Source organism: Petromyzon marinus, chromosome 27, assembly GCF_048934315.1.
Source record: "Petromyzon marinus isolate PM22_M1 ecotype Great Lakes invasive population chromosome 27, UKy_Petmar_22M1.pri1.0, whole genome shotgun sequence".
Classification (NCBI taxonomy): Eukaryota; Metazoa; Chordata; class Hyperoartia; order Petromyzontiformes; family Petromyzontidae; genus Petromyzon; species Petromyzon marinus.
In genome coordinates this window covers 157,123-182,244 of record NC_133693.1, presented here as the reverse complement: position 1 = coordinate 182,244, position 25,122 = coordinate 157,123, and the positions used below count along the sequence as shown (strand labels likewise).

General features: G+C 45.2%; 2 protein-coding genes across 5 annotated transcripts in view; both read left to right on the top strand.

Moving 5' to 3' along the window:
• LOC116946692 (nuclear inhibitor of protein phosphatase 1) overlaps positions 1-11,207 on the top strand; it is a 41,222-nt gene extending 30,015 nt beyond the window's left edge. Inside the window, exons 1-7 of one of the 3 annotated variants that reach the window (XM_032961914.2) lie at positions 4,448-4,597; positions 6,122-6,182; positions 6,977-7,130; positions 7,575-7,798; positions 9,047-9,191; positions 9,799-9,863; positions 10,606-11,207. In XM_032961914.2, the coding sequence (XP_032817805.1) occupies positions 4,539-4,597; positions 6,122-6,182; positions 6,977-7,130; positions 7,575-7,798; positions 9,047-9,191; positions 9,799-9,863; positions 10,606-11,010 (1,113 nt within the window). In that variant the 5' untranslated portion in view covers positions 4,448-4,538 and the 3' untranslated portion in view covers positions 11,011-11,207. Of the gene's footprint in view, positions 1-4,447; positions 4,598-6,121; positions 6,183-6,976; positions 7,131-7,543; positions 7,799-9,046; positions 9,192-9,798; positions 9,864-10,605 lie in introns of those variants that run through there. The other 2 variants (XM_076069977.1, XM_032961915.2) reach the window with 2 other exon arrangements.
• Positions 11,208-13,266: 2,059 nt separating this feature from the next.
• Positions 13,267-25,122, top strand: part of LOC116946694 (tRNA selenocysteine 1-associated protein 1-like) — a 30,913-nt gene continuing 19,057 nt past the window's right edge. For both annotated transcript variants that reach the window (XM_032961919.2, XM_032961918.2), the window contains exons 1-2: positions 13,267-13,661; positions 18,036-18,133. In XM_032961919.2, the coding sequence (XP_032817810.1) occupies positions 13,638-13,661; positions 18,036-18,133 (122 nt within the window). In that variant the 5' untranslated portion in view covers positions 13,267-13,637. The remainder of the gene's footprint in view (positions 13,662-18,035; positions 18,134-25,122) is intronic.

The window sequence follows — 25,122 nt, the reverse complement described above, 5'->3', positions numbered from 1 at the left end:
TGTAGTCAAAACTCCTGACTACATGTATAACCACTGACTGAATCACTCTACCAAATATTGTGGCACTAATAGATGCTAAACGAGCAGTGTATGGGGTAACCGCTTGTTACATATGTAGTGGGTTCACGGGACACGGAGACGGTGGAGTAGAGGCAGCACTGTTTATTTAACTTAACAAGGGTTACACTGGAAGGGGTAACGGCCCCTTCACCCGTATACACGCTGGGACACCCCCTAGGCTATCTAGCCTAACTCCTGTGCTCCCAGTTCCTCCAGCTACAGGCGCTAGAGGAGGCTATCTGATCTGGCCCTGGTCAAGCACAGATCACGGCACCTGACCAACCAGACCGACCCTTAAAAGGGCTCCGGCTCTGAGGCTCTGGGGCCGCACCACTGGCTTACCCTGCCGGTCCTTAAAAGGACAGCGGTCAGAGAAGTCCCAGGGTCTATCTAGCCAGCCTTCCTTCTTCACTGGTTCTTCATTCTTTGTCCCAACACACTGCCCCGAGCTCTCTGGCTCCCCGACCTTTATAACCATACACCACTGAGGGTGGGGCTATAGCGGACGTGGTTGTAGCCACCAAGGTGTGGCTGTGTGTTACCTTCCCACACTGTGTGTTTCCTTCCCACAACACCCCTCTACATACACGTGTAGTGACGTAGAATGAGTCACTGGAGCGCGTAGCGCTGGGGACTGGTAGACAATGGGATTGGGGGTAGCAGCCCGTTCTACCAGTAGGACCTGTTGGCGAAGCCCAGAGCCTTCTGGGGGATCCAGAAGGGTACGTGGCTAAGGGCGAAGCCTTGCCACGCTGGGGAGGATAATAGGCGAGCTCCGACTTACCGTCGGGGCTGCTGCCATCTGGAGTGGAACTCGTCGTGCTGCCGTCGTCGTGTTCGTCGCCTCTTCAAGCTGTGGATCTGGAAGCATGTTGGCTGTCCTGACCAAGTATGTAGGTATCCTCTATGGCTGTGAAGGCCGGAATAAATAAGAGAGAGTGCCTCCTACTAGTGTCTCTGAATTAGTACACTACACATGTGTAACAATATAAATGAGCCATTCTATGGCGCCAGTGGGTGTACTACACCTAGGGGCTCACTAGAGGGCAGGTTCCGGATGTCACGGAGGTCGGGTCAGGACATGGCAGTCTGTGTGAACCCGCGAGAGCACGTGACCGGACGAGAGGGCACGGGAACCCCAGAAGGGGGTGAGCAGGCCACGTGATGTGGACCCAGAGCCTCCGCGAAGGATCGAGAAGGGGGCGTGACCAGGGGCGGAGCCCGGTCACGCCACAGGAGATATATGTCCAGTCCTGACAGGGAGTGGGGCTGTTCGACCCGGGAATGAAGCCGCCTTCTTCGATCCTCGCTCTTCGGTCTCTGCACACGAGTACCAGACGGCGTATCGGCTGTTCTGGTTCAACCATATAGTGATTCCGTTCAAGTGGTTAGATGGTTAGGAACGGTAGCCACCACCTTACGCAGTTAACCCGAAATGTACATAGTTGCCCAGAATGTACATAGTTAACCTTGGAACGTTGAGTAGTTGTTGGTTATGTTAGTGGTTCAAGTTGTGTCAGTAAATAAACGTGTTGCCTCCAAGACTTGGTGTGCGCCTGGTTAGAACCTACAACACGTGTGTCAACCGCGCTGCAGGGTGAGGGACAGGGCGAAAGGGCGATTGCCTGGCACGCTCGACGACACCAAGCCTCATCCTCAGCCAGGATACACACCACGCTCCTCTCCGGGGCACTTGTGTGTGGTCCCTATGTTGCATCGTGTGTACATTGGTGCGATACCTTTCATCGTCAAATACGACAAATGTCCAAGAACACTGCAACCCGCCTTCGGTTGCCTCGGTTTCATCATGTTGAAATGTCATCTTCCCCGTCTGCATTCAATAATTTCCCTATACTGTACATATATACAATGTAAAATTAATCGGTCTCCTTCGTATAGCTGTCTCGCCATATAGTATTCTTACACAACACAGCAGTGCATCATTTCAGCAGTACAAGCGAGCCCTGGACCAATTTGGTGTAGGGTGTAAGTGGACGTGGTGTAGGGTGTGGAGAGCGGCAGTGTAGCGGTTAGCACGCTGCGCTATGAACCTAGCGACTCGAGTTCGATTCTTTCTCACGGCCAACACCAGTGGCGGTCATCTAAACTGGTGCTGGACCTCCCCTAGGTCGACTCAGACTCAAATTAATACCTGGTTCGGTATGTAAACATCGCCACTAGGGAGACAAAGGTGGCCGGGCGTGGTTTCGGCCACCCACCCCCTCGTGTGACCTGACGGCCTTCATCGGTACTACTCGAAAACACCACTTGCCCCAACAGTCTGTTCATGGAGGAGGCACGTGAAGGACGTTATTCGTTAGTTGGAGGAAGTGTCCCGGCGTAACACCGGGCGGATAAAATCTACCAAGTTGACAGTAGGGGGCACAGCTGGAACATCTGCCAGTCATCTCAACCCATGGCACCTGCGTCTGTCCCGTGACCTCATCAGCGAGCCTTCGACACTTCACGTGGCCTCAAAGTGCACCTGACCTGGCACAGGCTCCGTGGTGACGTGGGTGGGCTGAGTGGGCTTCGGATCTTCTCGGCCACATTCATGCCCTCCCTTCTCTATGCTCGTGAAACGTGGACCCCTCTAATAGAACATCTGCGCCGGTTAGAAACATTCAGGCTGGCATGCCTACGATCCATCCTGGGTTTAACCTGGCTGGATTGTGTGAGAAGCTCACAAATCCTTGAAATATCTGGGCAAGGTCCCATCGGTGAGCTCCTCCGGCAGGCAAGGCTGCATTGGCTGGGCCATGTAACCCGCATGCCCAGCCACCGCATGCCGAAACAGCTTTTGTTCGGCCGGATCGTGATGTGGTACAGGAAGATGGAGTGATGTGGTACAGGAAGACGTGGAGCTGAGTGGACTTGCCGATGACTGGTACCAGCGGTGTCAAGATCGGCCTCTTTGGAGGAGGCTCGTGAAGGACGCTCCTGGGCAGTTGGAGGCAGTCGCCCTCCAACAACAGAGGGCGGAGGAGCGACGCTCACAGGTTGGCACAGTAGGGGGCACAGGTGGTGCATCAGCCAGTCATCTCAGTCAGTCGACCCGTGGCACCTGCTTCTGCCCCGTGCCCTCCTGCCAGCGGGCGTTCGACACTTCACGTTGCCTCAAGGTGCACATGGCCTGGCACAAGCGTCGTGGTGAAGTCACCGCCACTTAGTGGCGAATGGCGGTTGTTGTTGTTGGGTGTCTGTGTGGGTGGAGTGAGTGTGTGGGTGGTTGTGGGTGTCTGTGTGGGTGGAGTGAGTGTGTGGATGGCTGTGGGGGTCTGTGGGGGTGGAGTGAGTGTGTGGGTGGTTGTGGGTGTCTGTGTGGGTGGAGTGAGTGTGTGGATGGTTGTGGGGGTCTGTGTGGGTGGAGTGAGTGTGTGGATGGTTGTGGGTGTCTGTGTGGATGGAGTGAGTGTGTGGATGGTTGTGGGTGTCTGTGTGGGTGAAGTGAGTGTGTGGATGGTTGTGGGTGTCTGTGTGGGTGCAGTGAGTGTGTGGATGGTTGTGGGTGTCTGTGTGGGTGGAGTGAGTGTGTGGGTGGTTGTGGGTGTCTGTGTGGGTGGAGTGAGTGTGTGGATGGTTGTGGGTGTCTGTGTGGGTGGAGTGAGTGTGTGGATGGCTGTGGGGGTCTGTGGGGGTGGAGTGAGTGTGTGGGTGGTTGTGGGTGTCTGTGTGGGTGGAGTGAGTGTGTGGATGGTTGTGGGGGTCTGTGTGGGTGGAGTGAGTGTGTGGATGGTTGTGGGTGTCTGTGTGGATGGAGTGAGTGTGTGGATGGTTGTGGGTGTCTGTGTGGGTGAAGTGAGTGTGTGGATGGTTGTGGGTGTCTGTGTGGGTGGAGTGAGTGTGTGGATGGTTGTGGGTGTCTGTGTGGGTGGAGTGAGTGTGTGGGTGGTTGTGGGTGTCTGTGTGGGTGGAGTGAGTGTGTGGATGGTTGTGGGTGTCTGTGTGGGTGGAGTGAGTGTGTGGATGGTTGTGGGTGTCTGTGTGGGTGGAGCGAGTGTATGGATGGTTGTGGGTGTCGTGAGTGTGTGGATGGTTGTGGGTGTCTGTGTGGGTGGAGTGAGTGTGTGGATGGTTGTGGGGGTCTGTGTGGGTGGAGTGAGTGTGTGGATGGTTGTGGGTGTCTGTGTGGGTGGAGTGAGTGTGTGGATGGTTGTGGGTGTCTGTGTGGGTGGAGTGAGTGTGTGGGTGGTTGTGGGTGTCTGTGTGGGTGGAGTGAGTGTGTGGATGGTTGTGGATGTCTGTGTGGGTGGAGTGTGTGGATGGTTGTGGGTGTCTGTGTGGGTGGAGTGAGTGTGTGGATGGTTGTGGGTGTCTGTGTGGGTGGAGTGAGTGTGTGGGTGTCTCTCTGTGTGTGTGCGTGGGTGGTTGTGGATGTCTGTGTGAGTGTGTGGTGTAAGTGGGCGTGGTGAAGGTGTAAGTGGGCGTGGTGAAGGTGAAAGTGGGCGGAACGGAAAAGGGGCGGAGTGAAGTGGAAGATGGCCGCGTCGAGCAGTGGGGATGCGATCATCAAGGCTCTCTTCGAGTGCCCGTCCTGGTGAGACGACTGCGCCATCGCGACCCCCTGGGCACCGCGGTCTGCACTCGGCCTCGGCCCCTGAGTAGCCGTGAGGCTCCCGCGGTCCCCGGTGCTTCTTCTCGCCCGTTGGCATCGTTTAGGGCACCCGCCACCTCGCCTAGATGAAGCCTCGGAGCGCGGGCCATGCATGCTCGAACACTTAAATGAGCGAGTATTCTTGTTCGCTCGTGCTTATTTATAGACTGTGTACATTTATAGCTTCACTTAATTTGCGCAATGGACAGGAACGCGCTCAAGTGAGCGTGTGCCGTGCATTTTCAAAGTGGGCCTCTTGATGAACTGGTTCCTGTCGTGGGAATGTAGAATTTCTTCCACTGGCTCAGCGCTGCCGCATGGGAGAGGAGCACCGCCCCACGCTCGCTTGAGCAGCAGGACGCTCTGACTCAACGAGAAGCCGCAGTATGCATGGTGCCACACGCGTGGTGGCACACCGCATCTCCAAAGACGCAGGGCCGGTGTGGAGGAGTAGGCCAAAATACATTTCAATTGGGCTCTAGTGGATAGCCTTCCGCCAGCAGTAGCTTGAGCAAGCAATTGCAGGGTTGCACCGTATGTTGATTTTAAGCTTTCGTGACTGCAGGAATCCATACTCTGGTTCTTCCGATGAAGTCACGTAGGTAGACAAAATAATAGATCACGACCTTTCGATCGCAACGCATGACGGTCGCTTGCGTTGCGATCGAAACGTCGTGATAAGAATGTGGAATTTGTCCCGCAAGGTTTAGACTCTGCAGCGCTGGGGCACTGATTAAATTACACGATCATATGGCGGAGACCATCCTCTATAGGACGACTGTTGTAATCAAAGGTAGTACAGTAGTGTGCTTGTTTTAGTGACCCATCGGGAAAGATTGAGCCATTGCCGACTGACCTTCGGGAGCGTGTGATGTTTATAGTCCTATACCTAACGGTGTGGTAGGGGTGGTGCATGTATACAGTACATTGAGGGAGGTGGCTGAAGTTGCCAGCTTGTAAGCTGTTGTCGTTAAAGTGCAGCAAGTGCTCAGCGTGAGGGATTCTCCCTGCATGAAAGATTCGTAAGGTGAACAATGTGCTCGTCTCAGTGCCTGTATGTGTGTGCATTGCACACGTTACCGCAGACGTGCAAATGCATTCTTACCAATGTTTTCGTCATTAAAGCGGTCATTGGTGTTAAACAGTCAAATCTATCTTTAGTTTACGACTCGGCCCATCATCTTTCGAGTCAATAAATTGGGCGCCACTTTTGTTGAAAGTTAATAGTGGCTACTCAGATCAAGATTGAATAGTGGGTGATTTACATTCACAACGTCCCCCGTCAGAAGAAAGTAGAAATGCCATCAATTGTTCACAACCGAAATGAGCGCCGCCCCACGCTTGTTTGAGAGTAGAGAGACTCGTTGAGATGCTAAAATACATTTGACCGCTGTAATTGTTGAAGCAATTGCCCTTATGTTGTGGTAAAATGTTGCGCATACACTAAACCTTGTGTCTTCCCCACAGGGCTGGAAAGCCGCCACCCGGGCTACATCTAGATGTGATTAAAGGCGACAAAATGATTGAGGTGCGATGATTGTAAATGTTTCTGTTAACAGCTGCAAATCACGCTCTGTGAATACATTCTGCTTCCTGCCATTTACCAAATTGAATTGTTCCCACATTAATTTTGACCATTGTAAATATATAATTGACGTGACAAGGGGTTTCAAATTCTCAGTAATCTATTGCTTACACATGTACTGAAGAATGAATGATGATTGAATGTCAATGTTAAGATGATTGTCAACAATTTATAGGGGTGATATATTTTTTCACCGTATTTTCTCAGATTTCATTTGGCATATAAAGTTTTTAATGCTCACATTGTCATCAATAATTTAACCTGGACATTTTCTTTGTTTCGTTATCTATAGATGAATCTGTGTATGACTATTTTGTGATACAATTTTGATTTATGTAGCATCTAAATGCAACCAAATCGGAAGGCAGTGGACGGTCTTCAGCCTGGACTTGAACAGGAAGTTAACAGAATAGATGGCATAGGGAAGGGAATTCTAGATTATGAAGGCAGTAGAGGAGAGTAAACTTCCACTGAAAGAAGGTTGATATTTGGCTTCAACAAAAGCTGGAATTGAGAGTTTGTGGGGGAGATTAAAATGAGATGATCGGCAATATTGAAGTGAATCTGCGACTTATTGGGAGTTAATTGAGGGATCAGAGTAATATGGTAATATCGCATGGGTGTGTATCATATATCTGACATTTTGTATCTTGGAATTTAGAGGTCAAAAGATTTTAGGAGGCTGTAGAGGATAATATCTGAGTGTTAATATTGAATGTCGGTCTTGTCATGTTTAGAAACTGATAATTGATGAGAAGAAATACTACCTGTTTGGACGGAATCAAGACCTGTGCGATTTCCCCATTGACCACCAATCATGCTCACGTGTCCATGCTGCCCTCGTCTACCACAAACACCTCAAGAGGGTTTTTATCATCGACCTCAATAGCAGTGAGTTGTCTGTTGCATGCTGTGATACACATGAAAATATAGTGAACTCAGTTATCCTGGGTACACTGTCGAGCTGATAGCCGAACAGCGTATAATATGGAAATGATGTGCTCAATTAAGCATTGTCTGACAGTTCAAGTTTATTTTTGTTGAACCAGGTGAGATCGCAAGAGACTAGGATAGTCTTATTTTCAAGAGTGACTTGTCACCAAAATGACCAAAGCAAACCAATATAAATTACACAAATGAAGCAAATGTAACTCATAGCAAACACCTTTCACGTGATAAAGAAAATATGGCATTAAATAATAAAATGCCTGTTGTGTAAGTCGGCTTTTACATGTAATTTTTAGATTGATTCTAGTACAATTTAATCTAAGAAACGTTAAACATATAGGGTGCCTATTGAACAGATAACGCTCGTGTACCTCGTCACTGTGGCAGCACATGGCTCGTTCCTGGGCCAGATCCGTCTAGAGCCTCACAAGCCACAGCAGGTTCCCGTGGACACCACTCTCACCTTCGGTGCCTCCACACGCACCTACACGCTGCGCGAGCGCCCTCAGACCTTGCCCGGTGGTGCCACGGGCAAGGGGGAGGAGAAGAATGAAGAGGAGGAGATGAAGGGTGGACTGCTTGGCCTCCCGGAGGAGGAGACAGAGCTAGATGTGAGTGAGGTTCCCACTTAACCCTTGTCATCATCAACATCAGCCATTGGTCACAAAATCACCATCCTTCACTGGTCCTGCTGTGTGACTAGCCAACTCCTGCTCATGAATTGACCTCACAACTCTACATCCAATGTGGTCACCCTCTCGGGCGTCACTAATCTTGTCCATCGGCCGTCCTTGTTTCTAGCGATGTGTCCTGCCTAAACCCAACAACTTCCCTTCATCTTAACTTAATGATCATATCTGATTTGCGTTTGTACGTTGGTTCATCTGCTCTTCTGTCTCTCAGTGCAATTTCGAAGGTATCTCCATGTTCGTGCACTTTCCAACTTACGGTCTATTTTTGTTGTCAGTGTTCGTGTTTTTAATTAATGTCAGCAGGTCGCATACACCGATTACAAAAATAATTAAGAAAGCAAACTGGGATGCGATATATATATACAGGCAACTTAGAAGTTACGTACAAAAAGTTTACTAAAGTGGGAAATAGGCATTATGGGGAACTTGGGAGGGGTGTACGGTGGTGCTCGGTGGTTCTCGCTGGTGGACATAGACTGGTGATTCAAGCTAATTGTGGCTGCTGGTGTGCAAATACTGTAATTCTGAACTCTACAGTAGTAGCAGGGTGTTGGGGATATTTTGCAAGGGGGCGGGGGGGGGCATTGCTTTCTGCATTATAGGAAGTGGACAGCTGTGCTGCTGAGGCTGGTGAGGGTAACAACATGGTATCAGATTCCAGCCTGCATTGTCAACCTTTTTGTGCATGCAGAGTTAATGTGCAACTAAGTAATGGTGACTTATACATTTGATATGTAATGTTTTAATGCTTGGCAACATAAGACTCATCTTTAATAGGTATGCAACAATCGACCACCATCTGTCATTTTATGTCATGATTGGGATCTTGATGCAGTTCAAGAATACTGTATTGTTTTTAATCTTGCTTGTACAATCTTGTTTGTGGTGCTTATCATTTGTTCTGTCTCATACAGTGTCATTCATTCTCTTCGCATCAATGTTAAAACATCAGAAATGTATATGCAACATAATGCATAAATTATAAAAAATGCATGGTTACACAAACCAATCCATATATATTGAGCATATGAAACAATTGTAATCGATCGATCTTTACACGGCTACTTCATGTCCAATGCAGGGGAGTATCGAGCTTTCCTGACTCACTTCGTATGAGGTTTTGGAATTGTCTTTTGATTGGAAAATGTGTATGTTATGTGCAATCAGAACCTGACGGACTTCAATACCGCGCATAATAAACGCATAGCAACGCTCACCATTGAGGAGGGGAACCTGGACCTGCCTAGGCCGAAGCGTAGGCGGAGGAGCTTCCACGTGAGCTTTAGCGAGGACGAGGAGGTCATCAATCCAGGTACGCGAGTCCACTCGCTCACGCCTGTGATCTTGAGCTCTCCCTGCGGCTGCAGACGTAATTGTGTGAACGTGTCTGGCTATAAACACGTGCGGTTTACAACACTTAAAACAAACAATTGGAAAGGCAAACTCTTAAGTGATATGTCGGTTCGGAAATCTATATGTTTTCGCATTACAGCCCCTCTGACCAATATCACCCAGTTGACCACCGTGTGCGCAAAGGACAGGTGTAATGTGAGGAGCAGAGGGCAGTGCAGCAAAATTCATTGTTCTGATCTCCCCTCCACTTTCAACCCGCACTGACCAGTGTGGTAAAGTATGGTAAAGCTTCACTCACGGCATGCAAGACGAATGCATATGCCCTCATCCAACGCTGGATTTGACAAATTTTGGTCAGGGGTAGATTAACCTTTCACCCCTCTGGGGTTGATACAATTAATACCAATACATTCCATGCATAGACCTACCCCTAAACTTCAATAGTGTGATTTTTTCTGAAGCATAATAACAGATGTGTAAACTGAAGGCATTATTTGTTTTCCAAAGTTTTACTATGCGAGTTTTGTTTGTGATTGTGAAAAGTGCTTTTTGATTATTTTTTTCAGAGGACATTGACCCGTCCGTTGGGCGTTTCCGTAACATGATTCAGACGGCCGTTGTCCCACTGAAGGTGCTGTGTATCGCCTACATGACTTCCCACACTGAGATCAGCAAGACAAACACCATTTTCAAGTGGATTGCTTTTGCCGCCTACATAATATTAACCTTTTAATAATATCTATAACCATTATAGTTCTTTATCCATTGGTCTTAAGTCGAATTTTTTGGATGTTCCTGCATTGGAATGAGTATCCAAATACGTATTTTGTATGTAGGAGAATAATGGAGTTGCCAGAGACAATCTAAGTATACAAGCAGTTGACACTACAACTTTACAGATTGGTGAGTGACCAATTTCTATGCTGCTATCTAATGGCTGCCTCACAGCCCAACAAATTTGAAATCTTCACATGATAGGCACTTTAAACCTCACCCCTGATTAGCATGGTTGACTACATATGGTGCGAAAGAAGTTCAACATACATTTAATAACCGGGATCAAAGAGTAGTCGAACACTGAAGTAGATATATCAGTTTGTAAGGAGCACGAAACAGTTTTTGATGGGATTTATTATGAGCCAACCAATGTTTAGCCCTAACCCCTAAGTAGCTAGTCAACCAGTCATTAGTTTTAGCCCTCCAACTGACCATAACCCAACTCCTAACCCCATCTCCAGTGCTTTGCTCATCATTTTCACTGTGTCAGCTTTCCAGTGTGGGCATGAAGGGCACAGCCACCATGTGTGGTGTGCCCATGTGCCCTCGTGCACGGGTCGATAAGTCCCGTTCCCCTGTGTGTTTGGCTTGGGCAGAGGAAGCAGGATGGGCCCGGCACACCGACCAGCCCCGGCGACAGCTCGTCCAAGCGGCTGCACGGCTTCCCATTCTCCTCGGGGCTCTACTCGGGAATTCCAGGCGGGGAGTCGGGGATGCCCCCAACTTCGCCCAGTGCCCTGGGACCGGGTGCTGGGGCCACTGCGCTCATTGGGGGGTTGCCCCTGCCCTTACCCAATCCAGCACCCGACGTTGAGGTGTTTCCTGAGCAGGACCCTGCACCGAATCTTAATTCCGCTTCCGCAGCGGCCGCGGCCGCTGCGGCTGCTGCCGCTACTGCCGCAGCAGCGGCACCGGAACCCGGACCCACTCTGCCGCGCAAGAAGAAGTATGCCAAGGAGGCGTGGCCCGGCAAGAAGCCTACACCCTCCCTGCTCATCTGATGCCCACATTCCCACACGTGTTGATGAGAAAAAAGCGGCCCTCTCGCTGGAACCCCCAATTTTACATACAAGCCATTTCCAGAGGCATTTTAACTTCCATGTATCTGCTTTTGTTCACAATTCGGTACGGTAGGCTTTCTGCAGAACTGTTGCTGGTTGGCTGTGACATTGTTACAATTAAAATGCCTATGTTGTAAGACTTGTCAGCTGGAGGATCATTGTTGGACTAATATTGATGCTCCTCCGGCAAGTTGTGATGGGTTGGTGTTATGAGGAAATATATTATGGAAGCAAAGACGTTCCGTGTGGGAGGCGTCAATCCCAGTTCTTCATGGTCATCACGATCAGTGGTTCCCAACCTTTCTGGATCTGCAGCTACTTCAACCCTCAACGTTTTTCTGGACCTCCACGCACCAGTAACATTTTCAAAATGTCAGCTACGAAATTATATCTCCAACAATTCTGCTGAGCACTTCCCACGTCCTTGTGACCATGGGTTGGGAACCACTGCTCTCGTGCATGCTGGCATTTGCAGGTGTGTGTAGTGTTACATTGGAAATATGTGCAAAGCTGAAGCACTCAAAAGACCAAGAGGGATGTGTATTTTAGAGTCCTCATACTTTCGGACTAAGCTTGAATGGCGGCACCTTCCACATGAAATGGGAAGACATCTTGATTGGTGTAATTACATGAGTTTGTACTTTATGCTGTGTATGGTTTTGGTCATAGCTATGAGTGGATATTGCGATTAATATTTTTGATGGTCATCCCAGCACGATGTTTAATAAATGTTAGGACAGAGGTTGCGTTGTCGCCCCGGTGTTCGGTTTACTGTCCTGTCTGAACAGATCAGAGTTGTACTTTTGTGTGTAATTGGCTGCAATGTAAACCTGTTGGCAGTGGTAGCTGTTAAACTTATTTAACAATAATTTTACATAAATTTTTTCCCAGTTTCTTTTGATGATTGTATATTGTGCCCTAAATGTGATGTGTACATTAGGTTGTAACCGAACGTCATCAGTACAGTGATGCCTGCTGGTAAAAATTGGCATCGTTTGTCATATCAGTGCTAAAGTCGGCAAGAGACCATACACAAATGAGGCCACTACTCTATTCTGTGTATTGTCCACGTAAAAGAAAATTTGCCGAGCGAGAATTAATTTGCCATGGCCTATTGTAGACAACAGTGGTTATTGTCTGCAGCTTGTAGTTGACACCAAGTGTGGACGATGGTGGGCGTCAAGGTGCAGTTGAAGTGGCACTGCGAACGGGGGCATACCTGCTTCTGGACTTGTCCAAGTAAGAGCTGTAACGAGCTGTACCAAAAAGGTGCCTATTTTGTATAAATGATGGTGGCACAGATTTTCTACCAAAATAAAAACAAAAAAGCATTTGGTTTGTGATGCATTTGTGTATACAGTAGTGAAAGCAATGATAACGAAAATGTTTGGCCTTTGTACAATTTCATCGCTTGGGAGTAAAAGCTAAAACTGGAAATTTTGGCATTTAGCGGGAAACTAAATTTAAAACGAGCGGTACTTTTGAGACCTCCATCTGCACATCTGACCCTAACCTAGTTCTTTTTAAAACCCACATGCCTTCACATCCCAGCTCCACTCCTGTGACCACATCACCACAAAACTCAAATTTTTTTCACTGGCTCCCATTCCTGTCCCAGATCAATATCAAGTTCGCACTGCATATTCAAGATCCTCCATGCACTCTTATTTCCCTCAACTCCCCTTCAGCAACCAACGCCTTGAGTCAACCTTCGCTAATTGGGAGTTGCTCATTCTCTGCTACCCCTAGTCTGTGCTGTGGAATCCTTGCACCTGTTCAAGTCCAGATTCTAGATCTTTATATTTTCCTCCTCTGGCTGCCTCTCTCTTGATAAAACGACCACGGTTTTCTATCGTGGGCATATTGCCTGTGATTGTATATAGGTGCTACATGAATCCACATTTTATTATACTGTAATAAGTTTCACTGTTTTAAATTAACTCAATTGGTTAACCCTCAGTCGCGTTAATATGTGAGGATCCAGATTTAAAACGTGTTATAATACGTTGCAGCCCTTTGTAAGTGCATTGTTAGATGGTGACCTCCCCATGCTACTGTACAGGAATCGCGGTGCCACCCACTGCACTCTACCAGCGACTCAGAAAATGTTCAGTGAGAAAGATTAACCCCGTGCCGCAGGGCCCTCCTCGCGTTAGCCGCGGCTGCGAATCGCACCCCGAGGATCATAGCCCAGCGCGCTAACCACAGCGCCACCACTCCAATGTTTTTGTGGAGGGCTAAAACATTTTAATGGGCGGCTATACCCTCATCTATATTTCGGGTGGGGGCGAGCGATAGTGCGTGTCGGTGTTCCTGTGGTAAACACCGAATCAACACCAAACATCACCACCACCACGAACAACGCATGCCGGACCCCTTCGCCGCCGCTTTCCGATGACGCGGCGCCCGACCTCTGGCTGCCATTTTGCAGTGACGAGAGACGAGGCCACAGCAGCAGCCGCAGCTCCACCACCACTAACTACCACCGTCGTTTTCTTTCCCTCGTCAGAGACCTTGCTTTGCAGTTGCATCCACAGTGAGGAGATACAGAGACAACCAAAGCTGAAATGTCAAGTCTCTGGATTGGCGACGTAGGTACCAGGGAATGTCTCGCAGACGGACGGATGGATTTGATGATGCGGTGGGACTTGTGGGGGTTACGGGCGGTGATTTGAGTCGTTGGTCGCTCGCTGCAGGACGATGGTGGTCGTGTGTGGTTCGTCACGGGTCTGGGGCGCGCGAGTCCCCGGTTGTAACCGAATTGACAGTCGCCGTATGCAGCGCGCTACACTAAAACATGTGCGGAGAGGCCGGGTCAGGCGTGCGGGCAAGGAGCAGGGAGACAAAGGCGGTTGCGGATGAGGAGGGGACGTGAGACGAGGTCCTCAATATTATGTGTACGTGTTTGACTGGAGACCAGTGAGGACCTCGGGATGGGCAACACGAGACGCGAGCCCGGGTCCCCAGTGCAGCAAGCAGCACGTGGTTTGGGTGCACGGGCCCTCTGCAACCTTTGTTGGGTTGGATTCCTCTTGCAGCAACGGGGTCAGCGCACCGGAACCGATCCACAGCGCACGTTAGAACCAGGTCCCGATGAAGCATTTATCGGTCACGGGCAACCCTGTTAATCACGCATCCTTGCCCGCACGATGTTATGCAGCAGCACGGGTTCGATAGAAGCAGGGCCCTCCCGTCGGCTCCAGCGACTCCACCACTCGGTTCACTGAACCCCACGGCTGCCCAGTGCTTTGTACCTGCACGACCTGCCGTGATCACGTAGAGAAGTGTCTGGTTTACCCGCGCTCATTTAAGGAAGATTTGGTTTGTCGCAGGACAGGGCAGTTCTTGGAAATTGAGTTAGTGTAAAATCAAAGTGTCACTTTAGATGAACGTGGACTCGCGCGCATCTCATTGACAGCTGTGAGTCCATTGATGGAAATTCCACGTTCCTATTGTGGGGGGACGTTTCCAAAGGATGGCTCCTGTTGGCTTGCCACAAAGTGGTACTAACACGACTTGTTTATCTAAGGAACCCAGGGACTGCATCACATTGAAACAGCCATCGCCCACTAGAACCGTGAGTGAAGTAAATGGCAATCCCTTCTTCAGGACGAGAAATCTTAAATTTACAACGAACATAGTTATATTAATACTAGAAAATAAATAAAGCCAACATTTTATAATTTTGGGCCCCCAAATGATAGCGTGGATTTTAGGTTCACACCGGGTTCAGGGTTAGTCCACGATTTCTGCATTGCTCCAATTGTTGCTAAACACACGATTCTCATAATCAGTCAACCAAGTAATTAGGCCCTATGCAGTCTGACGCTTAAGCTGAAAGAAAGCAGTCAAAGCCTACATATCTGTATTTACTCTACATTAGGAGTGGGGAACTTTTTTTTATTACCGAGGGCCAAACTAATTTCCAAAAGAGATGGACCACACGCTGTTAACACGCGCACACCACAGCCGCTTGTATCGCAGCAGTGGCAGAGGTGAGTGGACGCGAGGCTAAAGTTATGAACAAGCGGTGGTGGCTGGGTCGAATTTATTCCCCCATAGCACCCGATTAGTGCGCATTAGACGCTCGCAGTGACATACGGACAAGTCGCGCGGACCGTTTCAAAGCCACTTGGTGTGTGCACCGTGCGAAGTGTGCTTGCTTACAACAGAGGTGGCACATTTGTGGCTCGCACACCGCTTTTCAAATGCGGTTCGATAACTTGTCAATATAACTATTGGAAACAGGAACGTATTGCGGAAGCATGAGCAGCCCGGGGTATTCGTCCCTTGCAGCGAATCTGTACAATCACGACTCTCGGAGCGCTCGCACAGATTTCTGAAATTTAAAACTCGACAGCCAACCAGCGAGAGCCACCCGGCCATGTGACCCGCTCGGCACATGTGGCTGGCGGCCATGTGAAGATGTTGATGTAAGCCTCGTGGGGTCAGGAGGATTGGCCACCCCTGGTGGTATAAACTCTCGCTAGTCTTCTACCTGTATACCTCTCTCGATGCAATGCATATGTAGAGTACATGGGTGTAAGGCAACCTAACACGCTCATATCAGTGCGGTTTGTGTGACTAAAACTGTGCCATTAGGTTGGTAAAACATACCTTCCTGAAGCATATCCATCATAAACCAAGTCCAATTTACAGTAGTGGGTTCATGAAGCTGTCTGTGTTACCCACCGTTGACTTGCTACCTGTCATTCCTTTATAAATTTTCTCCAGGTACTTTGGTTTCCTTCCACATGACACTAAACTATATTTAAGAATACAAAAATGATTGTCTTGATCGTAGATAATATAAGTAACAATAAATAATACTGTAACATGTTTTGTTGTTCCTGGGTAGTATGTGTTATTTCCTAATTGCTTGTGCCTCAAAAGTACAGAAAATGGCTATTATTCCCCACAAACTTTGCTTTTGTGACCAGGACAGTGATATTTTGAAATTTACCTATTTTCAATGAGAAAGCAGGCTAATTTGTGTCTTTTCGCTCACTTAAAGTCAGAAAACAACAACATATGAATCAAAATTAACATGTATTCATACTAAAGTAATACAAAAATGACTACAAAAGATTTAGACACCAAGGTGTACTACCATAGGCGGGACTGGCCACAGCGGACCGAGTTCTCTGTGGGAAGAAACAACATCAAGTGGGAACCACTGGTGGACCCCCGAAAGGTGCTGATGCCACCATTGCACATCAAATTGGGCCTTATGAAACAATTTATCAGAGCTGTAGCTAAGAAGTCGGCAGCCTTCAAGTACCTTCAAGACTTCTTCCCTAAGCTGTCTGAGACAAAGATCAAAGCCGGTGTCTTTGTCAGACCACAGATAAAGACGATCCTGGAGTGCAATTAATTCCCCAAGAAGCTCACTAATAAGGAGAAAGCGGCTTGGGACAGCTTTGTCGCAGTGGTTCGTGGCTTCCTGGGCAATCACAAGTTCGAAAACTATGTGAAGCTGTCTTCTTTGGTTCTTTCGGTAAAGTCACGTAGAATGAGAATAAAATAATAAATTGATAAAATAAAATAACACAATAATATTCTCACGACGTTTCGGCCACAACACAAGCGGCCTTCATCAGGTGAAGGGACGAGACTGTCTGGTAGGACAGCGCTGGAGTGAAAAAGCCACCCTCAGATCACGACCTTTAAGCTGTGTGAGAAGAAACAAAGCGCCTTGACAAAGGAATTAGCATATAATTTAGCATTGAAATGGCCGAGTGATTAGCTTGTGACTGTGTGGAGCTGGTTGAGACTGGTGAAGAACTACGGCACATTGGGCTGTAAAGATGTCCCTCAAAGTTTATATCCTTGATGCTCATCTTGATAAATTCAAGGAGAACATGGGAGCGTACTCGGAGGAGCAAGGGGAGCGCTTCCACCAGGATATACTGGACTTTGAACGCTGTTTCCAAGGACAGTAGAACGAGAACATGATGGGAGACTACATTTGGGGGCTGATTCGTGAAAGTGATTTACAGTATCATTGTAAATCTCCAAAAACTTCTAAATCTTTTGTAATAATTTTTGTATTACTTTAGTATAAATACATGTCAATTTTGATTCATATGTTCTTTTCTGACTTTATGTGAACGAAAAGACACAAATTCATCCGTTTTCTCATTAAAAATAGGTACATTTCAAAATATCACTGTCCTGGTAACAAAAGCAAAGTTTGTGGGGAATAATAGCCATTTTCTATACTTTTTAAGCATAAGCAATTACGAAATAACACTTACTACCCAGGGACAAAAATTGTGTTACATAGTGTAATCAGACAATACTTATCTATATATCTGCCCTTTCATCAGAAAATAAAGTATTTCTTACACAACTCATTGGCCTTCTGGAAGTGCATAATTTCAGCAGCATTAGTTCAATAAAATCAAACTGGGCTGATTTTGAAATCATATCTCATCAGCAGTCAGCCTAGCTTGAACCAATGCTTGTGAACTGCTAAATGTGATAGGCAATGACCCTCCCTCTCTTGAAACTATGGGTCCTGATTACATTTAAAATCGTGTCGTACATGAGACAAAATAAATATTGGCGAGGGATGGAGAATATAAGTAACATAAATAAATAGAATGTCTCCTTCCTATATCTGTCCCTTTACATTAAAAAAAAATATTTTCTACACTTAGTTCATAAGTAAGTGGCCAAACATCCCAATGCAGTGATGTCCTCAGAGAGTGTGGATATCACTCTGGTTTTGGGAGATGAATAGCATTACACGACATTTCTGCGGCTTCTAGTTGTAAACCCAGTGATTCTGTATGCAGGACACATCAGCTTGGTGTGTGCGTGTATGGTTACGATGGGATGTTTAACGGGATGTGTTCTTCATTGTTGGCTCTTCCAGGTCGCCTCCAAGAGTGATCGGATGTCTCCGAGTACGACATGTCCATGTACACTCGTGCCTTTTGTTTCCCGCATGCTGAGCCCAGCTGGACCCAGCCATGGACCAGAGTTTCGTGGCACGAGCATTCGCCTCTGTGGGCGAAAATGTGACGGGCGTCAAAATCATCCGGAACCGGCTGACCGGGTATGGAAAGGGCCCTTTGATCTCATTGCCTATGAACAGCAAACACCAAAAGTGAAGAGTGTGCTGATGCAAATATATTCTTATGCCCACTATATGTATAGTAAAACCTTGTATTGCGAGTAACTTGGTCTGCGAGTGTTTTGCAAGACGAGCAAGATTTTTAAATAAATATTTGATAAACGAGCGAGGTCTTGCAATACGAGTAGTACGTATATGCTTTGTCTGCCGAGCGTCACGTGATCACAACTGATATACGAGTGCTTTGATATGCGAGTGCTTTGGATTACAAACACGTTTCCGGAACGAACTATGCTCGCAATCCAAGGGTTTTACTGTATTTAGTCACATGTTATTTTTATATATTTTAATTTATGTAAATTCTACTTGCCTTATATGATACTGTTATCCTAATGCTAATGGAATGGAACAGAATAGATGAGACAGTAACAAGACAAAACATCTTCAATCATATTATTAAGCAGAAATATAATATTTTATAGAATTGCATTACGGGTGAATCATTTATGTTGAATTCGACTATTTTGTTAGTTATTGTTTTAAGTGTCTGAGCCCTTGGAATTTCAACTGAATCCTAAGAATTCTAAGGTAAGGATTAGGGTAGGGTCAGGGTCGGGCAGGTATAAGAGACTGATTGGCTCGTTATGGCTTAGGGTTATACGGTGAGTAGGGAGAGTGTTTGGCTAATGTGGTTAAGGGACAGATGTTTGGTTAGGAACAAATCTCAATAGGCTAGTTCGGTAGAAAACTTGATTTGAAGCTTTTGTGACTGCAGGAATTACTCTTTGATTCTTTCGGTAATTTTCTTTCTACGTTTATTTTCTTTCGACGGTAAAGTCACGTAGAAAGAATATAAATAATTATTTCCTTTCTACGTGACTTTACCGAAAGAACCAAAGAGTAGTTTGGTAGAGTTAAGACTGTGCTTGGTTTGCAAGGTTGCTCTATCCCTTCAGAGTTGCCAATTAAGGCCTTTTGACTCAACTGTTGGTTTCATCCAATTGTTACACAATCAACTCTCCAGGGTCATGACCACTGAATATTCATAATCATACAAAAGGTAACGTGTATTTTCCATGGTTAGTCAACGTATTCAGATGGTAGTGCCAACTGATTTAACTCATCAAGTCAGGTTAAATTTCTGCCTGCACAAAACGATTGATGGGCGGTATGTATCCCAATTGGCCGCTCTTGAGTTCCAAATTCCAAAATAGCGCTTCACAACATGCCCCCTAATAATACATAAAGAGACAAAGCTGCTTTATGATCAGAAATATTATTTAGACCCATCAGTTTAAAAATCTTGTTTTCAAAGTAAAACTCTGGACCAGTTTCATCAGCAGGTGTAGATTGCTAATGAACTCATCCTGGTAATGAAACCCAAGATGTCAAAACCAGACTACGATTCTGACAAAACCAGAATCAGAAAGCCAAACTATTGCAGAGTTTGATTGCTGAAATAAACGCTGATTGAAAACATTGATGTGGGTGCTCAGACTACGATTCTGACAAAACCAGAATCAGAAAGCCAAACTATTGCAGAGTTTGATTGCTGAAATAAACGCTGATTGAAAACATTGATGTGGTTGCTTTTTGCTGAAGGACCTAATTGTTAATTGTATTTAAAAATCTATTATCCACAATTCACCAAATAAATATTACCCCTTAATTGTTTGTTGCTGGAATGTCTAATAGTTTCTACCCTAAAGTTTGAAAAGCTAATTCAGTAACTCGTATAATATAATCTTTTATTATTTTTAAATGTTTTGTCTAGGTACATTACTGATTTGATATTTTAAACTAAAGTTCTCATATTCTTGGTTCTTTCGGTAAAGTCACGTAGAAGGGAAACAATAAAATAATAAAAATATAAAAAATAAAATTCTCACGACGTTTTGACTGCAACATAAGCAATCATCATCAGGTGTGAAAACCACGGCAAGAAAATTTGAAAAAAGTGGCGGCTATTTTTACGTTAGCACCACGGAGAGCGATTTGACAGTTTGCTCAGATGGACGAGTCTATCTATATTCTTAGTTTTTTCGGTAAAGTCACGTTGAAGAGAAACAACAAAATAACAAAATATATATAAAACAATAAAAAATTCTCACGACGTTTCGACCATAACTCAAACGGTCATCATCAGGTGTGAAACGTCGTGAGAATTTTTTATTGTTTTATATATATTTTGTTATTTTGTTGTTTCTCTTCAACGTGACTTTACCGAAAAAACTAAGAATATGAATTACTGCAGTCACGAAAGCTTTAAATCGAGTCTATCTATGTTCGGAAAAGAGGAGGGGGGAGACGAAAATAATGGATGCGGTCTGAAAGCCACCGTAAGTGTGAACAATCAATTAAGACCCGAAATGGTTTATCAAATTCTTCCAATGATTGCTAAGCCAGAATCCATCTTCTCGGTTGAAATTGTCTCTGTGTTTGTATATGTGGATAGCCTCATGAACGAATCTCTCATGGTAGCCAGATGGCTTGCAAAGAACCTCTGTCTTGGAGAAGTCAATGTCATGTGAGCCTACTGAATTATAACAGTGATCTGCCACGGCCAAGGTGTTGGTCCTACCGTGTTTTAGGTCTGCTTTGTGTTCATGAATTCGGTCCGAGACATGTCGTTTGATTTCTCCAATGCAACTATTACCACAGAGGCAACTTAGTTTGTAGACGCCAGGGTAAGGTATGTCCGGAATCACATCTTTTACAGACGGAACCAGATCACGGCTTTTATGTAATGTATTGAATCGGACCTGGATCTTGTGTTTATTCAAGATTTTGGAGATCTTTTTTGTGATCCCCGCAATGTAGGGTAAAGTGATGGTTTTGAAAGACTCCTCAAGAGGGTCCTTCTTCATGGTTGGAGTGATAGCTTTGCGGATTGTGTAGTCGGAGTTACCATTAGCCTTAAGAGCTTGGTGTACGTGCTTGAGTTCACTGGCTATGTGTTCCTGGTCGGATATGCATTGGGCTCTATGGTGCAGTCTTGATGAGGGAATTCTTCTGGGATGGATGGTGGTGGGAATCCGGTTTCAGGTAAGCATCCGAATTACTCAACGATGGCAGCTATACAAAAATAAAAAGAGATCCCACCAACAGCCTCGTCATACAAACCAACAAAATCATTTCTGATTCAACCGCATTAATTGATCAAACCAAACAGTTTTCGTTGAAACCTTTGCTGCCAGGCCACCAAGATTATACGGCTTACCAAAAATACATAAAGTAGATACACCCCTTCGTCGCATCGTCTCTACTATCAACTCCCCCACCTACAAACTGGCTCGTTTTCTGTCTGAAATCCTGCGGCCTTTTCACTGGAAATTCCACCTCTGCGGTATAAAATTCTACTCACCTGGTATCGACAATCAAGGGTATTTCCCTGTCCCCAGACGACCTGCTTGTCAGTTTTGATGTAGTTTCTTTAGTCACCAAAGTTCCTGTACCTGACACCATCGCAATCATTGAAGACTTGGTTCATCAAGGACTAAACACTGAGGTACCCCCCCCCTGGTGAGACACTGCTTAACCAATACATACTTCACTTGGAATGGAACTTTATACAAACAAACTGAGGGCACCCCAATGGGCGCTCCCTCCTATCTCCGGTTGTAGCCAACATTTTCATGGAGAAATTTGAGACTGACGCCATCCAGACTGCCACTCTACGCCCAACCTTATGGGAGAGGTACGTGGATGACACTTTTGTCATCTGGCCACATGGCCGGCCTGCTCTAGACAAATTCTTCGACCACATCAATTCCATATACCCAGCCATCAGATTTACCATGGAAGTTTTGAATGTCCTAATAAAAAAGAGACCTGATGGTTCAATGAGCCACTTTGTCTACAGGAAAGCTACCCATACGGATGCTTACCTGAAACCAGATTCCTACCACCATCCATCCCAGAAGAATTCCCTCATCAAGACTCTGCACCATAGAGCCCAATGCATATCCGACCAGGAACACATAGCCAGTAAACTCAAGCACGTACACCAAGCTCTTAAGGCTAATGGTTACTCCGACTACACAATCCGCAAAGCTATTACTCCAACCATGAAGAAGGACCCTTTTGAGGAGCCTTTTAAAACCATTACTTTACCCTACATTGCGGGGATCACAAAAAAGATCTCCAAAATCTTGAATAAACACAAGATCCAGGTCCGATTCAACACACTACATAAAATCCGTGATCTAGTTCCATCTGTAAAAGATGCTGTTCCAGACATACAGTACCCTGGCGTCTACAAACAAAGTTGCCTCTGTGGTAGTAGTTACATTGGAGAAACCAAACGACATGTCTCGGACCGCATTCGTGAACACAAAGCAGACCTAAAACACGGTAGGACCAACACCTCGGCTGTGGCAGATCACTGTTATAATTCAGTAGGCTCACATGACATTGACTTCTCCAAGACAGAGGTTCTTTGCAAGCTATTTGGCTACCATGAGAGATTCATTCATGAGGCTATCCACATATACAAAAACAGAGACAATTTCAACCGAGAAGATGGATTTTGGCTTAGCAATCATTGGAAGGATTTGATAAACCATTTCGGGTCTTAATTGATGATTGTTCACGCTTACGGTGGCTTTCAGACCGCATCTATTATTTTCGTCTCCCCCCTCCTCTTTTCCGAACATAGATGGACTCGTCCATCTGAATAACTGCCAAATTGCTCTTCGTGGTGCTAACGTTAAAAATAACCGCCACTTTTTTCAAATTTTCTTGCTGTGGTTTTCACACCTGATGATGATTGCTTGTGTTGCAGTTGAAACGTCGTGAGAATTTTATTGTTTTATATTTTTATTATTTTATTGTTTCCCTTCTACGTGACTTTACCAAAAGAACCAAGAATGCGAATCACTGCAGTCACGAACGCTTTAAATAAAATTTAAAGTTCTCATATTTCATATATTCCAAGTGTTGGATATTTATATACACTTTTAGTTGTGATCTAGTACATATTTATTAATGTGAAGTTTAATTTATTTAAATAAAGATCATTATCATTATCACACTTTACACAGGAAAGCTTAACTTTGTCTTAATTGACAGACAATGTTTGCTTTATATATTTATCTGCACATGAAAATAACAGTGTTACTCACTCATTGGCCCTGCGGCCTTCTCTGAGTGCATAATCTCAAGAGCATTGATTTAATACAAGAAAACTCTGGACCAATTTTGCTTGCACTAAATCAATGCTGCAGAAATTATATACTCGTGAATGATCATATTGTGTAACCGAGTCTTACATTTTTCAGGAGGGTCCCAATGACATAATTTGCGTGTGACTTCAAATTGATCAAATTAAGTCGATGACGCCAGCACATTATGACCTACTCATCTTCGAAAAACATTCACTGTGAAGTGGACAGTGCACAGTATTGTATAGTTCAAACACCCACAGTATTAACTCTGTCTGCCTGCTGGAATCAAACCGCAAACTTTATTGTATATTTATAGAGCGCATTAACTCAAGAGCTTTGCATAGTTTAAAAAGCTGTAACAAAAATAAGAGTGATTTAGTTTAACACGTAGGCTTTCGCAATAAATATTATTCATGAAGGTTTTTTAGTTAGATCGCGTAAGTATAAATGTGTGGAGGGTTACGACACATTTATAAATAACGCAATCTCACCCAAAACCTTTATTATGAATAATATTGGTCGCGAAAGCCTATGTGTTAAAATGACTAACCTCTATGGGGAGGATACTTTTCTTAAAACCAGAAAATTGTAGAAACTCTGCATTAAGCTTGTAAAATTGATGTCTTCACTGGCATTCTTCAAAGGTGTATAGATTCAAAGGTAATACCAAACGCAGTTAAAATAACATCACAAAGTCTGTGAAAGCTAACCAAATACTACACAAAGCTAGCGAATTATTGTTACTAGAGAGAATACAGCACAACAGGAGTGAATTATCTCACATTTCTGGATCTCTAAAGCACTTGCACATCAGCAATAGTGTATCCATACATACACTATTCCAATATTACATTATTGGAATATAATCCACACTATAACAACAATCGGCTGATAATGTATTTAATTTTGATTTGAAGCTTGTATTTAACCTAACCAAAACTAACCAAATTAATAAATTATCTTGACTTCATAACAAACAATTCCCAACTAATAACGAACACTTTAAAAACAAACTATAATGAACTTAACTAACACTGATTTAACCAGCGACATGATATCGGTCCTCTCTAAAGGTCTTAACTTTGCCGTTGCCCCTTGCACAATTCCAGTACATGAGATAATTGCTGAAGTGGAATCAGCGGTAAGACACCTTCCACATAATGAGGCAGAGATGACGAGGCACGAGGTTGCCAAAATAATTGAGAATAGCAAAGTTCCAAAAATAAATATTAGCTTTAGCGAAGCAAAGTCCTTAAGAGAGCTTCGATGAAATAAAGATATCCAAATTCTGGCTGCTGATAAAGGCCGCAAAACTGTAGTGATGTCACGAGCGGATTATGATAATAAAATGAAAGATTTACTAGAGGAAAGTACCTATAGTAAAATTAAACGAGATCCAACTAATACTTTAGAACTTAAGACTACTGCAATCTTTGCCAATTCATTAATTACCAAGGCTGAGCAATACCAAATTAAGCCAAGGGCCTCAAAACCAGTTAGAGTGTTAGACTGCACGGGCTACCAAAGATGAATGAAATCGGTATCCTATTACGACCCATAGTGAGTACATTAGGCTCTGCCATATAAATTAGCAAAATATGTAACTAAACAAATACAGCCCTACATTGGTTGGACATCTTAATTCATTATAAATTCAGAACATCTTGTGAATGTGATTAAAGATATTAAACTTAACCCTAATGATAGTCTGGTGAGCTTTGATGTAATTTCTCTGTTTACTAAGGTTCCAGTTAACGAGTCACTTAAATGACTCGATACGCTAGTAAATAAGACAGGTTTATCAAA